The sequence below is a fragment of the Rhodotorula paludigena genome, assembly GCF_050403205.1.
Source record: "Rhodotorula paludigena JCM10292 DNA, Rt_paludigena_JCM10292v1_ctg6, whole genome shotgun sequence".
NCBI classification, from domain to species: domain Eukaryota; kingdom Fungi; phylum Basidiomycota; class Microbotryomycetes; order Sporidiobolales; family Sporidiobolaceae; genus Rhodotorula; species Rhodotorula paludigena.
Window position 1 is genome coordinate 95,761 of NW_027481452.1, and position 16,546 is coordinate 112,306.

The following is a 16,546-nucleotide window of genomic DNA, read 5'->3' on the forward strand; positions in this document are numbered from 1 at the left end:
CTTTGCCTCCCACCATAGAAGCTTGCAAACAACTCTTTACGCTCAACCTCACCGTCGCACAGAGAGCAGGGCACGGAAGAGGATACTACATACGGGTAACGATTTCAGGGACACTCTAGCTTAGCGCCTGGGAGAGGGAGGGGGGTCCGGAGCGGTAAAGCGACTAGTGCTACAAGGATGGCGACTACGATCTTTCTCCCACTCCGTCACGGAAAACAACAACACGCGACGGTCCTCACTTGCCGCCTGCGCCGTCGCCGCGCTGCTGCTGCTGCTCCTCATGCTCCGCCATCATCCTCTCCCTCTCCTCGCCCGTGTACTCCCTCCCGTCCGGCGCATGCGTCGGCGGGACGTACGCCTCCCCGCCGCCGCCGCCGCCGGTCGCAGGGACGGCGGTGGTGCTGTTGGCGGCGGGAGGGGGCGACGTCGGCGGGGCATAGGTCGACGTCGGCGGCGGGCCGGGCGGAGGCGCGTAGTGCGACGACGAGTCGGCGCGGTAGTTCGAATCTGTTTGTGCGGGCATGGGCGTGGATACGTCAGCCGGCTCGGCAGGAGAGGAGCGAGGAGGAGGGACGAAGAGACGCACACTGCGGCGGCGGGGCATCGAACCCGTTTCCGCCAGGCGAAGAAGCGTACTGCTGTCCGTACGCGGGCTGACCGCCGTTGTACTGCCCGCTGAGGTAGCCGCTGTTGCCCTGCGCGAACCCGGGCTGCTGCTGCTGGTAATACTGGCCGTGCGGGAGGTTGTTCGACACCTGCTGCAGCGGGAAGGCCGACTTGAAGGCGCGGGCGCGGCGCCTGCGCATCAAGAAGCCGATGACGAGGATGATGACGGCGACGGCAACCGCGACTGCGCAAGAGGGAGGTCAACAGACGCCGGAGGACGGAAAACCTCATAGGACGTACTGCCGACGCCGATACCGATGCGAGTGCCGTATGAAGCTCCGTCATCGTCACGACCGAAGTCTGTGTTGGCGGGAAGGAGGGTGGTCAGTACAGCGCGGGCCGGAGCAGCCATAAGAGCAGTTGTGTGACCCAGTTCGCGCAGGAACGCCTCGTCCGCTCTAGGAATCGCCTCTGCAGTGTCCCTGCACTACTCCGAAAACTGCATCTCCTCTGCGCCTGGGCAGGCAGAATCGGACTATGCTGGGCGGTGGCGCCTCCTAACACCCAATTCGGAGTGAGGGCCCGGTCTACGCCGCCCCGGACAGCTCCGAAGGGACTGTTCGGCACGCGCAGCCAACCCACGACGAGACTGCAGCTCGATGAGCTCCGGCGACGATCGCTCATAGCGAAGAACCCCCAAGACTCGAGCCTGCCTCCTCCCTGGGTGACCCGTTCCGCAGACGGTGTCACAGTCCCCGTACATCGTGCGCCCCATGTGCGGGCATTTTGTCACCCTCGACGGGCCCTTACGGCCTAGGCAAGCCGCACCATGCGCAGAGCAGTGTCCGAGGTCGCGAGCGGGGTACGCGACCACAGAGAGCGGAGGCGCGAGACTTACAGTACTGGGCGTGGGCGGGGCTGGCGCTCAGCAGCGCGATAGACACGGGTAGTAGCAGCTGTGCGAGCATCTTGCAAGCTGTTCTCGCTGCAAGTTTGCAATTGTGGCGGAGGGGAAGCAAACAGGCGACGTCGACGCCGCCAAGTCTGACACGCAATCTGCACCGCCTTCCTGATGAACTCTGCCGATCGTACGACGTACGTACATGTTCATCGCTGAGCAATGAATAATGCACCCGGACCTTTTCTCGTCTCTCTTCCAGGCCCGCTCGGCACACTCACTGATGATGCACTTCATTGCCTCGCCAGGTCCGGCGAGATCTTTTGGACGACCAAAGACACAGAGAGAGAGGAGAAGCACTCGACAAGCTGGTCATCGCGCGGCTCGCTCAAAGGTTGACGAAGCGAAGGTAGGGCTGTTGCGACGAGGAAAGGTGAGTCCTCCTCGCCTGCACGGTCGCTGAGCAGCAGTAGAGACTCACGAAGACCTCCTTGACCTCCTTGCCCTTGAAGTGCTCCTTGGCGGCGTCCGTCTTGAGCGAGTTGTGGACAATGAGCGGCTGCCCGGGCGTCCAGCCCTGCGGCGTCGCAACCTTCTCGCGGTCGGTGAGCTGGAGCGAATCGATGCAGCGCAGGATCTCGTTGAACTGGCGGCCAGTCGAGGCCTGGGGGGCGGAGACGGGTCAGTTGGACCTGGGAAGCGGTCGGGAGCGAGGAGGCACGACGTACCGGGTACTGGAGCGACAGGCGGACCGTCTTCTTCGGATCGATTACGTACACGGTACGGACGGTAAACGGAATGCCCTGGTAGAGAGCGTGCGGAAGAGTGGGAAGTGTCAGCGGAAACCGCGGCAGGTGACGCGAGGGCTCCTAAGCGGAAGGGCAGGCTCTACACACCTTCTCGTCGAGGTTGGTAAGGTCCTGCTCGTCGAGCATGTCGTAGAGCTTGGCAATCTCGCGGGTCGGGTCTGCGCCATACAAGGGAGCGATAAGGCGGTCAGACGGACTTGTGAGAATAAGCGGATGCAAGGACGCGATCCAGCGTGGCGCGACGTTCGCGCAAGCCCGCAGCTCTCGCACTACATGAATGAACGTACCTGCGATGATGGGGAACGAGAGGTTGACGTTGCCGAACTGGTTGATGTCCTGGACCCACTTCTCGTGCGAGCCGAGCTCGTTGCACGAGAGGCCGATCTGCTTGACGCCGCGCTTCTGGAACTCGGGCGCGAGGCGCGCAGCCTCAGCAAGCTCGGTCGTGCAGACCGGGGTGAAGTCGCTGCGCGGACGGGAGGAGGTGAGCGGAAGAGCGAGATGAGGCCGAGCAGGGGGTCGGAAACTCACGCCGGCTGCGGGACAGACACGTCAGGTCTTTCCTCCTTGTAGAAACGTGTCAGATGCACGCACGTGGGAGAAGAGGATGACCCAGGAGTCGCCGATAAAGTCGTAGAAGTCGATCTCGCCCTGGGTCGTGTTGGCCTTGAAGTTGGGCGCCTTGTAGCCGAGGCGGAGACCGACCTTCTGCTCAGTTGCCATCTGCACAACATCGGATATCAGGTGAAGGTCAGCATAGCAGGACAGACGTCAAACACGGATTGCTAAGCGGCATGCAAGGCGCAGGCGGTTATCGAGGACACGATGCTGACAGGCCTTCCGCGCCTCCAGGCCTTGTCCGGTCCTGAGCAGTTCAACTTCGTCGCACTGGACGAAAGAACGATCGGAAAGCACGCAAGCGCGAGTAGCGGAACAAGCGAGATGCAGACCCGAGGATCGGCACGTTCCCTCGAGCGTTCCTGCGTAGTGACATTGGCGCAGACGCCTTTGAGGAAACTGTACTCACGATTGGAGTGTCTGGAAGGCGCAGGAAGGCAGGGGAGACGAGCGAGGGTCAGCTACGTTGCCTCTGTGTCGGGCCGGGGAAGAGGGGGAGGGGCGCTGTAGGCCCGCCTTGTAGTCCTGGAGACGGCCTGCAAGACTCACGGTGTGCTTGACAGGTGGAGTATGCAGGAGAGGAGAGGAGTGCACGCTGTTGTAGACGCGAGCGGACAAGGCGAGCACGCAAGCGGAAGTGGGGCGCGAGATCCCGATGGCGCGCAGCCAGAGGGGGAAACACCGTCGACCTTGTTTCTCTCACGCCTTGCACCGCTCATATAGCAGCTGAAGGCAGGCGACGGTTTCCGGATTCACTGAGCGCGTGGCCGCGCGAAAGGAAATCGGAAGATACACGGTGCAGCACGGTCGAATTGTACAGCACGAATCTGAATTACAACGACATAGAGGAGACCCAGACACAGCACTAGACATATCCCTGCTCGCCCCGCCACGCCTGCCACTCGTCGTACGTTCGCTTGACCTTGCGGCTCTGGTACCGGCTCACCCGGGCGCCGCGCCTCATCTCGTCGCTCACGACGCCCTTGTACCCCGCCTTGCGCATCGCCGCGTCGACGGCCTCGACCTTGGACCAGCCCTGCGCGGGTGCGACTTCGGGGAGGAACGTTGCGTGCAGGACGGTCTTGAGACCGCGCGGGTTCTGCGCGCGCGGGACCGAGAGGCGCAGTTTGGGCAGTGCCGAGAGCGAGCGGTACGACTGTCGTGGAGCGGGGGTAGCAGAAGCCGAGGAGGACGAGTTGGTCGAGGCGGTCGAGGCCGGAGTCGAGCGCCCGCTCGCGTCTGGCGGGAGGTTCAGCGCCGGGTTGGCAAACTCGACGTAGATCCCGTGAAGGCCGAGCTCCCAGTCGAGGTAGTCGTCGCAGACCTCAAAGTCGGTCAACAGCGAGACGCTGTGAGCCTCTGAAAGGTTAGCGAGGGGTTGCATCCGCGGAACGGAGTGAGCGTTACAGCGCACCCGCACTCGAGCCGTGGCAGCTCCTTTCGCGTGATCGGGCCGAAGCGGCTGTCCTCGAACGCACTGTATGATGCCGTGTCAGCAGGATAGTTCTTGAAAGGAGAAAGAGGCAACTGCACACCTGATCTTCGCATAGTCCTCCAGCCCTCTCCCGAGCGGTTGCGCCTCGAAGTTGCCGATGCACCCCCGCAGCCTGGGCTCGCCACCTGATCGCGGCACGATGTTCCACGTGACGAAGAGCGGGCTGCCCGTGCGGCATTGGTCAGCTTGTAGTCGGACCAGGAGAAGTGGGGCTCAGGCCGTGAGGAGGCAACGGAGGACGCACAAAGCCTCGTCGGTGTCGAAAGGGGCGCGGGTCAGCTCGGTACCGTGCAGCGCAGCATGCAGGACCTCGAAGCAGAAGTAGGCGTGCTCGGGCAGAGCGTCGCCGGACGAGGCGGGCATGACGTTCGGGACAGCGGGCGCAGGGAGCGAAGAGCAGCACGGATGGCTCGTACGGCAACCCAGGGCGGTAAGCGATAGCTCAGTGAACAGCTCTGGCTGGGACAGCGCCCGCAGACAGACAGGAGCGGGAGTAAGACGAGCGAGAGAAGGTGCTTGGGAGCGACGGCCGGTCACGCTTCGCGCGGGTGCCTCTTCGTACCTGTGACTGGCTTGCGAGTATTCGCTCGAGCAGTAACAGTGTATAGAGCGGAGACTCGGGCAGTCCAGACGAGAGTGACCGTTCTCGGCTCGGGACAAGGGGGAACATCGCCGTCGCTTTCTTCGCAGATGTTCATAGCCCTTAAGAGGGCGGCAAAGATCGAGTCTCGAGTCTCGTCAGCAGTGCTTCAGTTCGCACCAGCCGAGTGAGACCAGTTGAAGCGTGTGATCGCGGCGCTCGCTCGCGTCCCGCCCGCTCGACCTTGCACGGTGGCCGCGCGAGCCTAGGGAGCGAGGCGCTGCAGGATGCAGTACTCGAGTCCGTACAGCAACCCGTCCGGGGCGCGCCTGCGGCAACGGCGGCGCAACCGCTCGTCGGTCGCGCTCTTCGTCGAGAGCCCAGCGACGGCGACGACGACGCTCATCACGTTCCTCCGCCGCAAGGCTGGGTCCTTTTTCTCGCTGGGCGTGGGCATCCTCGTGGGCCTGCTCATCGCCAGCCTCCTCGGGAGCGGGCAGGTGCGCTGCCCGTCTCGCCTGCACCCCACTCGCCCGTCGATGCAGTTGGAGCATTTCACGCTCTCGCTTCAAAGCGTGCATTAACGGTACTTGGGCGACACCGCTGACACTTGTGCACACAGCCTGCAGCAGTCCCCTGGAAAGGGTCGGCGGTCGTCGAGACGTGGACGCAGCGGCAGGGCATCCACCGCAGCTCCGTCTCGCTGCCCACACTCGAGCAGCGCGAGCGCGTGTTCAAGATCCTGTCGACCCTGACGGGCTACCACACCCGCTACTGCCTCCGCAATGCGCAAAAGGCGTACCGCCGTCAGGTGTACGAGCGCTACGAGCCTCTCGTCGGGTACGAGCAGCACCACAAGCGCAAGGGCCTGCGCAGCCACCTCAAGGCCATCGTGCCCAAGGTCGCGCGCCGCGGCATCTTCAGCGACGACGAGAAGACCGAGGTCGAGCAGATCTTTTCGCACACGCGCGAGGGCAAGGCCGTCCAGCGCGGGTACGAGGGCCACAAATACTTCTTCGCCATCAACCTGTACAACTCGTTCGACATTATTCCCGACCTCTTTTCGAACATGTTCAAGGTGTCGGCCATCCTCGGCTTTCAGAACGTCTTCGTCTCCGTGTACGAGAACGGTTCACGGGATCAGACCAAGGCGCTCCTGCGCCTCTTCGACGCCCTCGCGCGCTCGGTCGGCCTCCGCGTCGTCATTCGCACCTCGCTCCGCACGCGCGGTGCTTTCAACCATCGCATCGAGTACCTCGCCGAGGTGCGCAACGCCGCGCTCGCGCCGCTGTGGGAGCTTCGCGAGGCAGAGGGCGAGGTGTTCGACTCGATCATCTTCATGAACGACGTCTTGCCCTGCGTCGACGACCTTCTCGAGCTCGTGTGGCAGAGCCGCAGGCAGAACGCCGGCATCACGTGCGGGTCCGACTACATCTTCCACGAGGAGGTCGTGCGTCGCTCTTCCTGCTCCTCGTTGCCTCCAGCTCGTTACTGAGACACTCTCACTTCCTCAAACAGGGCCAGCCCGTCTTCTACGACAAGTGCGCTCTCGTTTCATGCGACTCCTACCGGACTCTGCCGCTGACTTAGCTCGTGCAAAGCTGGGTCGCCCGCGACATGAACGGTACTGCGCTCGAGAACGCGCCCTTCGAGGCCGTTTTCCGTGACATCGAGTCGTCGCACCGCTTCCAGCGCCACCTCCCCGTGCAGGTCCAGTCGTGCTGGAACGGTATCGCCGTACTCGACCCGGCGCCGTTCTACGCCCACCCGCACGTCAAATTCCGCATGGCCAAGCTGTCGGCGGGAGAGTGCTCGGCGTCCGAGTGCTCATTGATCTGCAACGACTACTGGAACGCTGGTTACGGGCGCATCATCATGATCCCGCGCGTCAAGCTCGCCTACGACCGCGTGCGTCCCCATTCTTCGAGCTCTTCTTGTCAAGCCAGTGTCCTGCTGGCAGCAAGTTACTGACGTGTGCTCCGTTCTCCGTCTACAGCAAGTCTGGGACATCATCCACCCCGAGCGTCGCAACCTGACGTACATCCGCGGGTACACGCGGCTGGGCGGCAACCCGGACGACCCGCACTCGGACCCGCAGGACCGCAGCTGGTACGGCCCGCACGACCGCCTGTTCCGCCAGGAGGAGAGCGAGGCGATCAACTTCCGCCCGGCGCCCAAGTACGGTGCGTCGTCTTTCTTCTCCCGTTCGGTATGGCACGGCGCTCCAAGCGTTGCCCTCCTCTTCATCCCCTGGGCGCTACTTGCAAAATTGTCCCTCGGTTCCGATCATTCTGGCAGCCTGCAACGGACCGCACTGCTGCCCGGATTCGACTGACCCCCTCGCTCGCTGTAGTGTGGTGCTGGGGATGGGACGGTGCAGGAGACCTCGAAGGTCCGGATGTCGAGCCTATCTGGGAGCTCCAGGTGCGGACAGCCTGCTCCACCGGACGGCAGGACCACGCTGACGTTCTTTCGTGCTGGCGCAGCCCAACATCACGGTGGACCCGCTCCTTGTTCGACACGACCGGTCCTTCACGGACCTGTGAATGTAGGAGCGGGCTCGCGGAGCAGCATAGACGGCGCTGCTCGTGGCTCGAAGGCGAGGTTAGGGAGGGAGGTCGCGCAGCGCTTTCACTCGGTTCAGTCTCTCTCGTTACATCGTTTTCTGCCTCTCCTCTCTATAGTGCTTCTCCATCGCTCCACCGTGCTTGTACATCATCCAGCTATACCCTGCAACGATCGTTTATCGGACTGAGCGTCTCGCAGGGCGGTGACATTGGTGTAGCGTCTTGATCCAAGGCGGTGTCGGCGACTGCTCTAACCTCGCGAGCGCAGCTCTGCTTGTCGGCCTAGCGCTCTTGTAGCTCGAGCAAGTCGAACTGCGGGTTGTCGAGCCGCTTTCGTGAGCGAGCACCGCCTCTTTCGCTTTGGACATGCTTTCGCGCCCCGCCTCGTCGCGCTTGACACCTGCAGCGCGTTCTTACAGCTCTATAACACGCACATCGAGGCTTCTGCGCCGCGACCGCACTTCCCCAGCGCCTCCTCCTGCTTACGATCCCTCGTCTCTCCGCGCGCGCTTCCTCCCCTTTCCCGTCTCGCCTACCGCCTCGAAAGGCGCGATGTCGTGGGCGAACGTGCTGGAGAACTATGCGCGGCTCAAGCGGCCGGAGAGGGAGCTCCCGGATGGCGTGTGGGTCGCGAGCGACGAGCGGACGTGAGTTGCGGGAGCCTCGGGCCTCTCGAACTTGTCTACACAATCGACTGAGGTCCTTTTTGTTGTTCGCCGACGCACAGATTGACAATTTTCGACGGCTACGAAAAGGCGAAGTACCACATGCTGGTGATGCGTGCGTTACCCTTGACACTAGCTTGTGGACTATCGAACACCCGGCGACCTCGACACAGCTCCCTCTTTTGCACAGCGACCTGACATTGTCAAGACTTACATGCAGCCCGAGATCCGTTCCGTCTCTCCGGTGGTGCGACCGTGCCATCGTCGCACTTGACCAACCTGCGCGCGCTCCTCAAATCGCCGCACGCACTCGAAGTGTTACAAGCGCTGCGCCAAGCTGGCGAAGAGGTATCGGTGCGTGGTACACGCTTGAACTGCTCGCATGAACAGGCACGAATGACTGCTGCGCGCAGGACATGATCCGTGACGAGATGCACAAGAGCGAAGGGTGGAGTTGGGACGTGAGGATGGGTTTTCATGCGGTGCGTTACTACCAATGTCGCTTTGTCTGTTATGAAGCGATGCATACCACGCAGTGCTGACGCTTGAGGCCTGCGTGTCGAGCCCAGGTCGAGTCCATGCGGTACGATCTTCTCGCTTCCTCGACGGCGTCTCCAACGTTTGAGTGACGGCTTCCCTGGCGTACGCAGACATGTGCATCTGCACGTCATTTCGTCCGACATGATCTCGCCCAAGCTGAAGAATAAGAAGTGCGCGGCTGCTTCTCGCGTCCAAAGAGGCAATCTGAAGTGCGCGGAGCTGACTCTCGACGACGCCCGCAGACACTGGAACTCGTTCCATCCGACTCTTGGCTACTTCCTGCACATCGACGATGTCATTCACGACGTGGAAGGCGGTTTGCTCGAGCCGGTGCGTTTTCTGCCGAAGCCAGACCGCTCTAGCCTGGCCAACTCACCAGGGCCTGAAACAGGACTCGACTAAAAGCTACGAAGCGCTCCTCAAGTGTGACCTCGTCTCGCACTACCCGCCGCACCGCACCTTCGCGACGATCCCGAAGCTCAAGGAACATCTCGAAGCGGAATTCGAGCGCGAGGGTCAGCGACGCCGCGCATCGCAGAAGCAGGAGTCGGGTACTCCGGACTCGGGTGGAGCAAAGCGAGGAGGTCACGAGGGTGAGGGAGGTGGCGATGCGAACGGGAAGGGGAAGAGGCGCAGAACGGCTTCTCCTGCGGCGCAGCAATCGAGGTAATGAGCCGACTCAGGCTTGACGACTTGCGTTGCGGTCCCTGGACGTGCTCCTTGTGCAGCAACAAGATTGTCGACACCTGCATGCTGGATTGGGCTTTTCGCTCGCATGGTCTTGACGCCACGGAGATCCTGACCTCCTTCCTGACCTCCTTCTGTCGCTGCTTCAGCGACGCCTTGCTTCTCTGGGACGACGCATTAGCGGCCACGAGGCCGCCGCATGCGATTGGGACGTTTGCAGAGGCGAGCGAGCCGGCCTCGCGAGACCTGCAGCACGAGGCAGGAGTCAAAGACATGTCTCACTTACGCTTAGAGCTTTTTCTCGGCAAGACACTGGCCCGGTCTTGCTTGTTCGGGCATGGCAGTGTCGCTGATCCTTGCTTCGGAGTTGCGGAAGCCGGGGCGAACGAGCCAGAACGGGAGCGCCGACGACCTGCAGCTCGTTCTCACGCCCTTGGTCTCCATTCTGCACGCCGTTCAGCTGCTGCCTGCACCCCGTACAGCTGCTGGCACAGCTTGCTTGTTACTATGGCCTCCATGCGACAAGTTTCGGGGCCCAGCCTGGCGTCTTCGCCGCTCCTTCCCCAGTACGACGAGGACAAGACCGCGCTCCTTGATACTTTGACGTCGGACGACGAGGCCTACACGCCTTCGCTAGGCAATCTTCCCGGCGCACTCAAGCAGCGCCGTCTGTTTTCCCGCCTGCCTACGCCTCGACACGCCGCACCGCTCGTCTTCGCCGTTGCGCTTCTCGGCACTCTCGCCTACTTCGCAACCTCTGTCGGCGAGTTCTTCGCTGCGCAGCGCGACGGTCTTCCACACGGCCGCGCTCTTGCCCGCGCTTTCCACCACGAGCCGAAATGGCCTCTCTTGGAGGACGGCGTCGCGGTTCTCGAGGCGGCAGAGGGACAGCACACGGTGACGGCCATTGTGCTCCACGGCCTGGGCGACGTCGGCGACGGGAAGCCTTTCACCTGGAACATGCCGAGCCGGTTCCCGTGGGTGCGATGGTGAGTTTGTATTCCGCTTTACCATGTTCGACAAGCGGTCCGTGACGAGCCCAGAAGGCGATGCTGATGCCCCTGTTCGCCAATGACAGGGTTGCACCTACGTCCGACTACCTCAACGTGACCGTGCGGGATGGGGAGGGAACGCACGGCTGGTTCGACATTACGTGCGTTGCTTGCCCTCCGCTCCAGCCTGTCCATATGTTCTTGCTGATCCTCCTCTACGCATCACAGCTCCTTCGAGGACATCTACGATAACGAGGATGTCGTCGGCTACATGCACAGCCAGCAGCAGGTCAACCGCCTCATCGAAGAAGAACGCGAGCGCCTCATTGCCGCGGGCAAAGAGCCGCGCATCGTCCTGATGGGCTTCTCGCAAGGTGCGTCACCTTTGCGCCCTTTCGACAGCTATGGGACCATTGTTGACGAGCTGTTCGACAAATCAGGCGGCGCAATGGCCCTTCTGTCGACCTTGACTTCGCCGCACGCCAACCGTATCGAAGCGGCTGTCGTCCTAGCAACCTATCTGCCGCTCATCGACGACATGGAAGATGTGCGCCGTCTTTGCAGACACGGCGCCATGTACTATGAGGCTGACTTGAGCATTGTCGCAGTTGTTCTCTCCGCACGCTCGCGACACCCCGCTCCTCTGGCTTCACGGCCGCGCCGATCCGCACCTTTCGTGAGTACTTTGACAACCCCCTGCGTGTGATCGACTCTTGATTGACTTGTTGCGCTCCTGCAGATACGCCAACGCCGAGCTTGGCATCTCGCGCCTCCTCTTCTCGCCCATCTCGATGACCGACATCACCTTCCACGGCTACGAGGACCTCGCGCACACGTACAACGACGAGGAGCTGCGCGAAGTCGAGGGCTGGTTTGCAGCCAAGGTGCCGCAGCACCAGCGCCTGACAGCCCAGGACGAAGCAGACCGCGGCGAGCGCCCTCAGCGGGTTGCGCGACAGGGACGGAAGGGTTCGCATCGTTCTGGAGCTCACTAGTCATCAGTACCGCATGTCTGGTTGTACCGCCGTCCAGTCGTTTGTTGTAGTCTTCCAGCACCCCGTAGTTTGCCCTCCTTGTTGTCAACTCTAGCTTGTCTCGTTAAAGTCTACGGCTCGGACCGTTTGCAGATTTAGGTGCATCACACGGTGCCATTTTACGAAGGAAGTGCGGGCAGATGCGGTATCTACGTTGTGAGACGGACGCGACCTGCACCCAACACACCCTCACCACTCACCACCCGCCGCGTCTGCCGCCCTTGTTGTCGTCAAAGTCGGAAACGTCCGAACCGTCTGTGCCGCTTCCGTAAGGGTCACGGTCGTAGTTGTTCCCTCCATCGTCGTACTGCGTTTGCCCGAGGGCGCCGCTGCCGCTGCTACGCCGACTGCCCCGACCAAGGTCTCTCGCGCTCTTGAAGTAGTTGATCGATAGCGAGATGGAGCGGATGTAGAGGAACAGCAAGACGCCGAGAAGAGCGGCTCCCTGGAGGACGCCACGGACGTCGTGAACAAGTGCTGCGAGGGAAAGAGGCGGAACGCAACGCACGGCGAGCAGAACAGGCGCGTAGACGAGATTGGTCACGCAGCCATTGTCCGTAACGTTGAGCGTCACGAAGCTGCCGCTGCGTTCGGCGCGGTGCCTGTCAGCGCGCATGGAAGAAGCAAACTGCAAGGAGCCTTTGACGTACCACGACTTCCTGTCGCTCCCGCCTTGCGACTCGCGGTCCCATGCGAGGCACAGCATCATGTACCAGAAAGCGCCGCTGAGAAAGACGGCGAGGCAGCCGACGCCAATGACCGAGAAGAACCCGAGCTGCTGCATCGGATGCTTCGTCTTGTCTGAGCGGTGGTTCTTCTCCGGGTTGTGGTAGTCGGTGCCGCGCTTCGTGCTGCAAGGTACATGATCAGACAAGCGTTCTTCGAGTCCCGCTACTTGAGGAGAAAGAGAGCAACTCACAGGAACCACGCGACGCCGGCCACGATGGCGTACAAACCGACACCGACACACCCAATGATTCCGGGGATCTTGGCATAAGTGGGCCAGTCTGCGGAGCCGCAGAAAGGCGATCAGGTTCCTGCACAGCTGGGAATGCAAAAGCAGTGCGCGCACACTTGGTCGACGACACCTGCACGACGATGGCTGCGATTGCAAATTGCGGTCAGAACTCAAGGTGGTCATGGCGCCCATCAGACGGCTCAGAACACATCGAGAGAAAGCCGCACAGGCAATGAGAAGGACGACTGCACCGCCGACGTTGAGAAGCGGGATGAGGAGGGCGTTGCGCGTCTTGTTGGCCGCGTGCTCGAGGTCCTGGTGGCTCTTTTTCGTGTTCCTGCACCGCCCCAGGCAGAGCGTCAGCGAGGATACCCACGCGAGCGCGAGGAAGGGGACCAGGGTGAGACTTTTACGCACCCCATAACTAGCCTTCCGAGTTGGCGTCGAGGGTGACGACAGACGGCAAGAAAAGACGCAGCGAACGAGAGCTGAAATAGGAAGCGAGAAGAAGCGGCAGACGATGGAACAGAGGAGCGAAGTCACGATGAGAAACGTCGGTCGGTCCGTTCCGAGGAAAGTCCGACGAACAGGAGAAGCTCGAAAGAAAATAGCGACTCGCATCGCCACACCTCCTTGTTCTTTTGCGGGGTACTTGCAGCCCTAGTGGCGATGGTTGCGATGCCAGTGGAGTCTATGCTTGTGATGCTTCTCCTTGAGCCAGCCGTAGAGACGCAGGACGTGGTAACGCATGGAGAGAAAGACGAGCCCGATCCCCATGAGTTGCGCCGCGACAAGAACCTGCAAGAAAGAGCTTCAGGACATCGATCGGACGGACGAGAACCTGGAATGATGCGCACGATGAAGAATATTGTCCGAGCGATGGATCCGGTGCCGCCCATGGCGCCGATTGCATAGGCGATATTGCCCAGGGTCGCACTCCATACCGGCTGTCAATTCGCGATGTCAGTGCACAGGTGATGGCCGTCGGAGCGAAGGCAGAACGCACAAGAAGCGCAATGCCCATGTCAAAATGCGTGCTCCCGCCTCCGAACTGGATAGCGAGCGCCGCGGCACCGATGTACAGCGCTGCAAGCCCGTTGAATGCTGCTGCAGTACCGTATAGAGCTGCGGGCGACGGCAAGGTCAGCGCGAGCTGCAGAAGATGGATGAGTTCCACTATAGCGCGACGAACATGCGGGCATGCCTAAGGACAGTACACACCTGGGACGACAGAAGGGTCAGCATGATTCCACCGTGAGATGGCAGTAGAAGACAGCGACGTACTGCATGACGGCTACCACTCCGTCGAGCACGGCGACGGTGCCGGACAAGGCAACCCAAAGGAGCTTGTGTCGGGTGCGGTATCGCTCAAACTTGTCGTCCTTCACGCCCGCCGAGCGCCCTGCACCTTGATCGTCGCCCGAGTCATCGAGAGCTTCGGACGCGCCCTCATCGGTCAAGGGCTCTTCGGGGTCGTCGTCGGAGGGAGGACCATGACGGCGATGGCCCATGTTGAGAACGACTCAAGGTCTTGAGAGGCGGGTCGGATCAAAGGTACAGGGCACTGTGCTCGCGTGAACGACCGCGAAGGGCACTGTGCTCGCGTGAACGACCGCGAAGGGCACTGTGCTCGCGTGAACGACCGCGAAGGGCGCTGGCGCTGAACGAGAGAGCCAAGGGGCGGTTCCGGCACGGGAGTGTCCGCGGACGGCCAGAGACGGTCTCCTCTCGCATCAGGTCTGCTCGATGACGACGTAGGCGACCATGAGGTCGGCATCGTGCGACACGCTGAGGTGCATTCGGAGGCGTTCGAGGCGGTCTGAGGAAGCCGGGGCGAGGCGAGAGTCGGAAGCGAATCCGAGGACGGGTTTCGGGCCAGCCTTGCTCACGCAGAGATCCTTCCACGTCGGGGTGCAGAGTGGGTACAGCGCCTTGTAGGCAGCCTCCTTCGCAGTCCACCTAGATCACTTGAATGTCAGCTGTTTCTGGAGCGGAAGTCGAACGAGCGCGTGAGGTGAACTGACCGGAGAGCGAGGTAGCGCTCACTCTGAAAAGTTGACCCGCCCAGGTTGCGCCAGTCGTGCAGCTCGTCGGTGCACAAGATCCTGCCCGCCAGACGAGCGGGGTCGCGCCGTGCAAGGACGGCTCGAAGCCTCGAGAGATGAAGCAAGTCGACGCCGACGCCGACGAGCATTGTCCCGGTAGCCGTAGTGCTGTCTTAGAAGTCTTCAGAAGCTACTGCTGCCTCTATGCACGGCTCAGAGCGTAGAAAGAGGACGTGGTCGCGTCGGTCAACGAGCAACCCCCCGCTTTCGCTCGTTCTGTTCGCCCGCAACAGCGCGAATGTCGAAATACGCTTCGCTGCCAGACATTGTGCGCTTGTCGCCCACCTACGCACGCTTACAGCAACCGCAACTGACCAACTTTGCTCGACCGCAGGACACGGGCGCCGACGTCTTCGAGACGCCCGACGTCCCCGAGGAGCACACTTATTCAGTGCGACGAGCTGTGGTCACTCAGATCGAGCTCTCACACCGTCTGACGCGCTCTCGCGACCCCTACAGCGCGACGACGACTCGGACGACGACTACCTCCCGCGCAGCTCCTCCCCCACCGCGACCCGCCGCACCGCGCCCGGGCACGTGGCTGCCGGCCCTTCGAGCGAGAACATCGATGCAGAGCGGCTCGACGCGGCAGAGGCGCGCAGGAGGTTCGGCGCGGCCAGCGCGGCGGCTGCCAGGCGTTCCGACGGCGGTGCGTGCACTTTGCACCCGCACTTTCGTTCGATGCACCTGCTGATACTGCTCATTGCACAGCGTCCAAGCTCCCTTCTCGTCGCTTGCCGTCGGCACGCGAGTACGTGACCGGCGCCGATCCCGACGAGCGCGACAAGGAGACGCCTCTCGAGCGTCTGCGCCGCCTCCGGCTCGAGATGATCGAGCTCGAGGAGGAGGTGCGGCGCAGCGAGCCGGAGCGCGCACAAAAGGCTGCCGAGGAGGGCGGTGCCGCACGGGACGAGCCGGCAGAGGGCGAGACGGGCCGGCGGGCGAAGGGCAAGAAGCGCGAGGTCTCGCCCGCCGTCATCCTGCAGCAGCTCCAGCTCTTGCGCGGCGACTTGCAGCAGCTCTCGCCTTCCGTCGAGGGTGTGCTCGAGGCGGACGGAGAGCGGCAACCTGGCGCGGTGGACGAAGCAGAGGGCGAATTGGCGCAGAAGGCGAAGGCTTCCGCGGGCCTGCTGTCTCGTCTGCGGCTTGCGCAAGACGGTGCCGACGAACCATCGCCAGCGCAAGGCGGTGTCACGAAAGGCAAGGGCCCCGGCGGCGAACTGGACGAGGCGAAGGAGGCGGAGCTCGAGAAGCGCGTTGCGGAGCTGGAGAAGCTGCTTGGCGCGAGCGAGGCAGATGTCGACGAGGTGCGTCCGTCTCCAGTCACTCCCATAAGTCAGTGCCTAACGGTGTCCGCTGCAGACGCATGCTGTCCCGCCTCCGCTGCTCAGCACTGTCTCGCGCCTCGACCACCTCCTCACCCTCCTCACCCAGCCCCGCCACCTCGATACCATCTCGCGCCGAGTCAAAGTGCTCGTGTCGGACCTCGAGCGCATCCACGACTCGCGCCGCAAGCTCGGCGACTCTCGCCCGCTCAACGTCGCCCTCTCGGGCGGCATGACGCTCGTCACGACATCCGCAACCGGCGAGCGCGCGCCGGCACCCTCTCCCTCCGCCTCCGCGTCCCTCAGTGGCGGTGGCGGTGGTGGGGAAGCAGCCGCCGCGCTCTCGCCCGACGCGCAGCAAAAGCTCGACGCGCTGTTTGCGCTCCTGCCGCGCCTCGACCCGCTCCTCCCGCTCGCGCCGCGCCTCCTCGCGCGCCTGCGCTCCCTCTCGGCGCTGCACGCGTCGGCCGCGTCCTTCGGCGAGACGCTCGCCGGGCTCAAGGGCGAGGTCGAGAGGCTCGGGGAAGGCGAGAAGGGGCTCCGCGAGGTGCTCGAGGGATTGGATGGCAGCGTGCGCGACAACGAGGCGAGGGTCAAGGGGAACCTCGAGGCGATGGAGAAGCGCGTCGACGAGGTCGTCAAGCGGTTAGACGCTTTGTCGGCATAA

General features: G+C 62.6%; 10 protein-coding genes across 10 annotated transcripts; 4 read left to right on the top strand and 6 right to left on the bottom strand.

The window, feature by feature from the left end:
• Positions 1–235: 235 nt before the first annotated feature.
• JCM10292_003042 (uncharacterized protein) lies at positions 236–1,018 on the bottom strand (the record flags this gene model as incomplete). The annotated part of the gene is made up of 3 exons (XM_076646766.1): positions 236–507; positions 587–850; positions 907–1,018. 3 exons carry the CDS (start codon positions 1,016–1,018, stop codon positions 236–238), a joined length of 648 nt encoding a protein of 215 aa, XP_076507527.1.
• Positions 1,019–1,892: 874 nt separating this feature from the next.
• On the bottom strand, positions 1,893–3,036 carry PRX1 (thioredoxin peroxidase PRX1; the record flags this gene model as incomplete). The annotated part of the gene is made up of 7 exons (XM_076646767.1): positions 1,893–1,919; positions 1,986–2,168; positions 2,233–2,307; positions 2,401–2,471; positions 2,601–2,779; positions 2,845–2,849; positions 2,908–3,036. The coding sequence occupies 7 exons, from the start codon at positions 3,034–3,036 to the stop codon at positions 1,893–1,895; spliced, it is 669 nt and encodes a 222-aa protein (XP_076507528.1).
• A 760-nt stretch (positions 3,037–3,796) lies between these two features.
• JCM10292_003044 (uncharacterized protein) lies at positions 3,797–4,789 on the bottom strand (the record flags this gene model as incomplete). The annotated part of the gene is made up of 4 exons (XM_076646768.1): positions 3,797–4,280; positions 4,346–4,408; positions 4,467–4,589; positions 4,671–4,789. The coding sequence occupies 4 exons, from the start codon at positions 4,787–4,789 to the stop codon at positions 3,797–3,799; spliced, it is 789 nt and encodes a 262-aa protein (XP_076507529.1).
• A 504-nt stretch (positions 4,790–5,293) lies between these two features.
• On the top strand, positions 5,294–7,552 carry JCM10292_003045 (glycosyltransferase family 69 protein; the record flags this gene model as incomplete). Its single annotated transcript, XM_076646769.1, has 7 exons — positions 5,294–5,506; positions 5,629–6,456; positions 6,525–6,547; positions 6,608–6,914; positions 7,003–7,189; positions 7,360–7,430; positions 7,493–7,552. 7 exons carry the CDS (start codon positions 5,294–5,296, stop codon positions 7,550–7,552), a joined length of 1,689 nt encoding a protein of 562 aa, XP_076507530.1.
• A 573-nt stretch (positions 7,553–8,125) lies between these two features.
• Positions 8,126–9,448, top strand: HNT3 (DNA 5'-adenosine monophosphate hydrolase; the record flags this gene model as incomplete). The annotated part of the gene is made up of 8 exons (XM_076646770.1): positions 8,126–8,220; positions 8,301–8,353; positions 8,459–8,592; positions 8,652–8,720; positions 8,808–8,821; positions 8,889–8,948; positions 9,021–9,108; positions 9,170–9,448. The coding sequence occupies 8 exons, from the start codon at positions 8,126–8,128 to the stop codon at positions 9,446–9,448; spliced, it is 792 nt and encodes a 263-aa protein (XP_076507531.1).
• Positions 9,449–9,981: 533 nt separating this feature from the next.
• Positions 9,982–11,452, top strand: JCM10292_003047 (uncharacterized protein; the record flags this gene model as incomplete). Its single annotated transcript, XM_076646771.1, has 6 exons — positions 9,982–10,454; positions 10,544–10,618; positions 10,686–10,831; positions 10,898–11,004; positions 11,066–11,133; positions 11,197–11,452. The coding sequence occupies 6 exons, from the start codon at positions 9,982–9,984 to the stop codon at positions 11,450–11,452; spliced, it is 1,125 nt and encodes a 374-aa protein (XP_076507532.1).
• Positions 11,453–11,687: 235 nt separating this feature from the next.
• Positions 11,688–12,871, bottom strand: JCM10292_003048 (uncharacterized protein; the record flags this gene model as incomplete). Its single annotated transcript, XM_076646772.1, has 7 exons — positions 11,688–11,936; positions 12,000–12,075; positions 12,142–12,342; positions 12,411–12,498; positions 12,564–12,593; positions 12,677–12,786; positions 12,867–12,871. 7 exons carry the CDS (start codon positions 12,869–12,871, stop codon positions 11,688–11,690), a joined length of 759 nt encoding a protein of 252 aa, XP_076507533.1.
• Positions 12,872–13,109: 238 nt separating this feature from the next.
• JCM10292_003049 (uncharacterized protein) lies at positions 13,110–13,960 on the bottom strand (the record flags this gene model as incomplete). The annotated part of the gene is made up of 5 exons (XM_076646773.1): positions 13,110–13,247; positions 13,307–13,396; positions 13,456–13,574; positions 13,642–13,670; positions 13,734–13,960. 5 exons carry the CDS (start codon positions 13,958–13,960, stop codon positions 13,110–13,112), a joined length of 603 nt encoding a protein of 200 aa, XP_076507534.1.
• Positions 13,961–14,182: 222 nt separating this feature from the next.
• On the bottom strand, positions 14,183–14,643 carry JCM10292_003050 (holo-ACP synthase; the record flags this gene model as incomplete). Its single annotated transcript, XM_076646774.1, has 2 exons — positions 14,183–14,408; positions 14,474–14,643. 2 exons carry the CDS (start codon positions 14,641–14,643, stop codon positions 14,183–14,185), a joined length of 396 nt encoding a protein of 131 aa, XP_076507535.1.
• A 149-nt stretch (positions 14,644–14,792) lies between these two features.
• Positions 14,793–16,546, top strand: JCM10292_003051 (uncharacterized protein; the record flags this gene model as incomplete). The annotated part of the gene is made up of 5 exons (XM_076646775.1): positions 14,793–14,822; positions 14,889–14,945; positions 15,014–15,203; positions 15,266–15,861; positions 15,917–16,546. 5 exons carry the CDS (start codon positions 14,793–14,795, stop codon positions 16,544–16,546), a joined length of 1,503 nt encoding a protein of 500 aa, XP_076507536.1.